This window comes from Zea mays, chromosome 4 (assembly GCF_902167145.1).
Source record: "Zea mays cultivar B73 chromosome 4, Zm-B73-REFERENCE-NAM-5.0, whole genome shotgun sequence".
Lineage (NCBI taxonomy): Eukaryota > Viridiplantae > Streptophyta > Magnoliopsida > Poales > Poaceae > Zea > Zea mays.
Window position 1 is genome coordinate 31,492,000 of NC_050099.1, and position 6,064 is coordinate 31,498,063.

General features: G+C 44.4%; 1 protein-coding gene across 2 annotated transcripts; it reads left to right on the plus strand.

Annotated features, from left to right (window-relative positions):
* The first annotated feature begins 2,007 nt into the window (after positions 1 to 2,007).
* LOC103653037 (transcription factor bHLH112) lies at positions 2,008 to 5,219 on the plus strand. Of its 2 annotated transcripts, none has more exons than XM_020552505.1 (7): positions 2,008 to 2,687; positions 2,845 to 3,286; positions 3,412 to 3,531; positions 4,042 to 4,107; positions 4,301 to 4,366; positions 4,554 to 4,607; positions 4,726 to 5,219. In XM_020552505.1, the coding sequence occupies exons 1-7, from the start codon at positions 2,350 to 2,352 to the stop codon at positions 4,885 to 4,887; spliced, it is 1,248 nt and encodes a 415-aa protein (XP_020408094.1). In that variant the 5' UTR covers positions 2,008 to 2,349; the 3' UTR covers positions 4,888 to 5,219. The 2 variants fall into 2 exon arrangements, with proteins under 2 accessions (XP_020408094.1, XP_020408095.1); XM_020552506.1 differs by having other exon boundaries at positions 2,010 to 2,687; positions 4,729 to 5,219.
* Positions 5,220 to 6,064: the final 845 nt, after the last annotated feature.

Consider the following 6,064-nt stretch of genomic DNA (forward strand, 5'->3'; position numbering starts at 1 on the left):
AATTCTATCTAATTTCTCAAAAGTTGAGGTTTGTCGAGAATTAGCCCATGTATATTGTCTACCTGACATCTCTAATTCCCGTAGATCTAGACTATCAATTACGACATTAAATAAGAAAGGCCATCGATGGTCAAATCTGTCATTATTTTTTCATCAGGTTTCCTAATGATGTTAAAGTCACCACCTAACATGATAGGCAGAGCCTCATGTCTGCACATGTTTACTAATTCAGACATAAAATTTTCTTTAAAGTTATCCTGTGCTGGACCATAAACCGCAACTAAAGCCCATTTGAAACTATTATTTTTATTGCACAAATGAAATTTCACATAAAAATCTCCCTCATCAATAGTCCTATGTCATACACATCCAAATCAATACCTAACAAGATACCACTAGACCGTCCCCTCGGCTCCTTGTAGTGCCAAAAAAAATTTCTTCCAGCACACAAGTTTTTGAGGAAACGAACCGTGAAACTCCTCCTTCCAATGTCTACAATAGCAATAAATCTGAGAGTATGCTCCTCCGTGAGATCAGAAATAAAACGATGCTTTTTAGGGTCCTTAAACCCATACTATTCCAAAATATTCCTTTCATCGAGAGAACTATAAATTTTATTTTTATTTTTTTATTTTTTCCTGTTTTTGGTTGGATGGTTCCGATCAGTACAAGCCATGATCCGTGACTCACTTCCCGATTCCAACACTTCATCAGTAATCTCACTCCCTGAATTAATTAAAATAAAATTATCTAACTCCTCTTCTAAAACTTTCTGCTCTTTATCAACTAATGATTCCCTAAGCTCCTGGGCAAAAAAACTGCATTTATTCTGTCATTTTCTAAAGCCTTAAGGTGACGAATCGACTTACTGATGTTACTATTATTGTTGCCCAACTTTAAGAAGCAATAACATTATTCTGCAAAGGAAGAAATGAATGAGTTATGTGATTTTTACTTTGTCCTGTCGCCATATCTAGATTCCGCCCCGCTTTGAGACATTTTGCCCGGCCCAGGGATCCCTCTCGTTGATGTCGCGCGACGTTTACTCCAATGCTAAAACTCCCGGCTGTCATCAGCTTCCGGAATTGCAGCCATCATTTTAGCCTCATTCTATATCTAAACTTCTTCGGCAATATACATATATACATGGGAGCAGTGCACATGTTCTACGTACACACGTACTCGTAGACCATTGAATGTAGACCATGTTCTTTGTCGAGTGTCTTGTTTTACTTGGCAAACCCTATGTTTGCTGAGTGCCGGCAATCTACATTCGGGTAAACGTTTTAGCACTCGATAAAGACCTGTTTCTAGGTAGTGCCACCTGGCCGGCTGTGTGCGTGGCAGCATGAGTGAGCCATCAACAGGTAATCATTAACCAGCTGCGCCAAATAGCATACGATAATGGTGTCGCCGTCTCAGACAGTCAACGACCCGGCCACTAATAAGACATAGTATTGCCTTTTTCATTCTCTCTTCCAGGCCGGTACGGTAAGAGAACCTAATAAGGTCTTGTTCGGTTAATCCCGTTACCCATGTATTGGATGAGATTTTAAAAAATTAAGAAAAGGTTTGACTTAGTTGGGATTTAAACCCACCCAATCCCACTCAATCCATGTGGATTGGGAGCTAACCGAACAAGCCCTAAAGTGTTTGGTTTGAGGAATCACTCCATCCAAATTAAGGTGATGCATCATAAGTTCATTCCTCAAATTTGGTGGAATGACTCCATTACTTATATTAGTACTAACTAACTATGAAGAATAAGGTGGTGATGTATCAACTCATTTTATTCTACAAACCAAATAAAAATAGTGAGGAGTGAGAAGATGATGAACTAGCTCATTCCTCAAACTAAACACTCCATAAATCCTCATCCTCCTCCTCCTCATCGTCATCCTCTTCCACTTCAATTACCCGACGGCGGCCAGTTTATATAAAACCACGCACACCATTTCATTGCACTAGCTGAACTCCTGCTATCTAATAAGTACATAATCCATTCGATTAAACTTGAATTCCTACTTCCCCACCAGACAAGTAGTCCACCCACAGGACACACCACACATAGAGTGATAGATAGAGAGCTAGCTAGCGCAGCTAACCGCGCACTACCACACGCCACACTCATTACTCGCCACTACTCTTGCTGTCTCTTGCATCGCATGCCCGGCCGCCTCTCTATCTCTCTCTGGCTCTCCCCCACAGCTATCTGCTATGCCTATCTAGCTTAGCTGCAGACCTAACTAAACTGCTGCCAAGAATTTGGCCAAAGCAAGATCTCACAATCCCATATAACAGATCGGAGCCCGCCCATGTATGTGTAGATAGACAGATTCCCATAGATATATGGCGGATCACCAGGAGATGATCCACCCACCAGCGGCTGCTGCCACCACGGGCAGCACGACGACTCACGGCGATTGGTGGACCACGGCGGTGTCGTGGTCGCCGGACCAGCAGCTACCTGCTGGGTTCGGCGGCTGGGCGTCGTCTGCCGCGGCCACAGCTGGAGGCAACAGGTCGAGGTCCGGCAACAACGCGGCTGCCTCCTCGGAGTCCCCCGGGTCCAAGTCCAACCACTCGCTCACCACCGACCAAGGCGTGGTCTCCGTGCCGCCGCACCCGCCGCCAGCGGCGTCTGCTCACGCCGCCAGCGGCAGCTGGAACGAGCCTTCTTACTACTTGTAAGTCTCATCAACTTTAACTTAATTTTAATTTATTTGCTTCTTCTCCCTGGTCTTTTTGTTGTTCGTTATTACTCCAGAAATAAATTGTTATTTTCGTGAGAAAGTTTGTTCATGATCATATGTACATATGCCTGAGCCTGGCCATCGATCTTAGGGACGGATCTGCTGGTTTCATGAGCTCATCAAGAAGCGACCAGGCTCATCACCTCGGCCTGAGCTGCTCCTCATCGGATCACAACAGCGTGATGGTACAGGGCGCCCACGATCCCAACCAGCAGTTCCTATCCAATCTAGGGTTCGAGTTGCTCTCGTCGCCGACTTCGTCTTCCGGCGGGTTCCGGTCCTCCTCCCCCTCACTTCTCAGAAGCCTCACGGAGCCATCGGCCGCCGCGAACACTACGCCGCCAGGCCTCCTGCAGCAATACCAGCAGCAGCAGCAGCAGACGATGGACCAGGCGCCAGCCGGGAGCATCAGGGAGGCTCTGCAGCTCACTACTAACAGGACGCCGTTTTGGAACCCTTGTGCGGAAGGGGCAGCGAGCTTACTAGGGACTGCCAGACCACCGTCGTCAGGGCTAGCGAGTTTTCCGTCCAAGGTTCAATTTTGCCAAAATTTGCAGTTGCCTGAATATATATTTTGTGCATGTCTACCGAGCAGTCCTGATTGTTAAGCCCCTCTGACGAACCTTTTGTTTGTTCTTCTATGCATGCATGTATGTAGGGCGCAATAGAAGGTGCCGGGGGCTCTAGCAACATAATTGCCAAGAGGACAAACACCGTTCCAACGCCGTCGCTTAAGAAACCGAGAACAGGGACACCATCGCCATTGCCTACCTTCAAGGTACAGGCGCCAACATTTAGTTTAGATTAATATGATACACAATTCCGGGCCGGGCCGAAAAGCAAGATATTTCGGATCAAATTAAAAAAAAAAACTTCATATCTTTTGATAGAGTCTGGCATCGTTTAGTGTTGCAATGGGGGGGGGGGGGGGGGGGGGGGGGTCAGTGGTCCAAATTAGCCTGAAATTTTAGCCGAAATATTTTTTTTCCGGACCCTACCGAAAGAAGGGAAATTTCGGAAGTTTCGGTCCGAAACTGTAATCCCTTTAGATCCTATTCCAACAAGTCAAACACACATATTTGTATTCTGATTGAGTTGTTTTCCTTAAACTTCTTTTTTCCAAGACTAACTATACTGTATTATGGAATGGACACATGCATGTTTCCCTTTAACTTGGTAAAGTTTTTCTGTACAACACATATGTACACATTCATGTACACTCCACTTGTTGGATTTTATTTATTTTTGCCTACACTCCACTTGGATTTTATTTATGTTTTTGCTTCAGGTGAGGAAAGAGAAGCTTGGTGACAGAATCACAGCACTTCAGCAACTAGTCTCTCCTTTTGGAAAGGTAAGTGATCCAAGGTCTTAGTTTTGGGTAATGGTCCTGCACTTACACCCCACTAGCTAGCAACACTACAGGAGTATTGTTCTGGAAGCTGAAAACTTCAGGGTCCAATATATACCCCGGCCCCCAAGTCTCGTTGCAAAGAAAGACACACACCTTTTTACCAAACTATTTCTCTTTATTTGCAATTGCACAGACGGATACGGCATCGGTGCTCCACGAGACCATCGAGTACATCAAGTTCCTCCATGCGCAAGTTGGTGTAAGTGCGATTGATCTTGGTCTAGCTGCATGCTTGCTTGCAGCTAGCCCTTATTGTCCTTTGTGCATGGCTTTAATAATCATAAACATGCATGTATACTTAGACATTTTTTTTGATCTAGCTACAAGTGCTTGCATTTTGCTAGCTCACAGTTGAATTGACGACTCTTTTATATATATACATGCAGTCACTCAGTGCTTCTTACCTGAAGAACAGGCAGCAAGTGTCCCATCATCACAAGGTACTGCTACAGAATAGTACAATGCTAGCTAGCTGCTGTATGCCCTGCAGGGCTCATCGATCTCATGTATCATGCATGGCGCATTCTCTGTGAACTGACAATGTATTCCTGCATCCAGCAGGTACCGAGGGACGGAGGCGAGGCAGCGGCGGCAGAGGGAGGCCTCCTCACTCGGCGAGGGCTGTGCCTGGTCCCGATATCCAGCACCTTCGCGGTGGCCATCGACTCGCCGGTCGATTTCTGGACGCTGTTTGGAGTTGGAGGCCCTGCGTTCGGGTAGTATCATCCAGGGGGCTAGCTCTAGCTCAGCTCGCCTCTTATACTAATTGGAATAATCTGGAAGTTGTAGCTAATTAATTAGAATACCAACTCCTATAACTCACGCCGTATATATAGTTGAATCTTTGGAATGACCTCTTCAAGCCTTGAATTCATTCTTGAGGTTCATACAATAATGAGGTGCATGCAGATGAGTGTAGTGTTATATTTCGAGCGAACTGTAGCTCATCATAATCTGCCGCCTTTGTAACAGTCAGATATGGCGCACACACACTGTAACTACATACTTTATTTATTATCGTAATTATATCTAATATACACTAGTAGAAAAGAGCTCAAAGTCTGCGGCACGTTCAACTTTTCACTGGCGGTTTCCGTTATCAAACGTCAGTGAAAGAAACAGGTGGGCCCGGCTTTAAAAACCGCCAGTGGAAACCTATTTCCACTGGCGGTTATCTTAACACAACCGCCAGTGGAAATAAGATGTTTCCACTGGCGGTTGTGTAACACCAGCCGCCAGTGAAAATTGATTTCCACTGGCGGTTATCTTAACTTAACCGCCAGTGGAAACATCCTATTTCCACTGGCGGTTGTGTTAAGATAACCGCCAGTGAAAATAGGTTTCCACTGGCGGTTTTTAAAGCCAACCGCCAGTGAACTGTCTGTTATAAATACCCCTCTTTTTTCCCCGAGAGTGAACTGTATGCTCGCAGCCAACTTCCATTGGAGGCGATTTTGGAGGTCCAGATTTCACAAAATACATGGGGAGAGGTTTTGATCTTCATTTTTTGGAAGAAGATTGCTAAGAAAGGTTGGTTTATGTTGCTAATGTCAATTTTTATTCATTTTTGCTCAATTTTAGCCACATTTTGGATCTAGGGTTTCACCATTTGAGAGAAAGTGTATCCTCTCTCAATTTTAGCCACATTTTTGCTCTATTCCCTCAAATAAAGTTGTTTAATATGGTTAGATTTTGTCTATCCTCTCTCCTTTTTCATGTTTAGTTCTCAAATCAGTTTATCCATGACATATTAAGTTGTTTAATGAATGGTTCATGTGTTGTGTGGAGAGAGAAGAAGATAGGTTTGGTAATTAAGATTGTTTTTATTAGTTGCTATGAAAGGTTGGTTTAATTATGTTTTAATTGCCAATTATTGTTCATCTTTGCTCAATTTTGG

Excerpts from the sequence above, each read along its gene's own strand:
- LOC103653037 (XM_020552505.1), top strand. The coding sequence starts at position 2,350 with ATGGCGGATCACCAGGAGATGATCCACCCACCAGCGGCTGCTGCCACC. Across the intron at positions 2,688-2,844 it reads AACGAGCCTTCTTACTACTT|GGACGGATCTGCTGGTTTCA; the intron begins GTAAGTCTCATC and ends CATCGATCTTAG. Across the intron at positions 4,367-4,553 it reads TCCTCCATGCGCAAGTTGGT|TCACTCAGTGCTTCTTACCT; the intron begins GTAAGTGCGATT and ends ATATACATGCAG.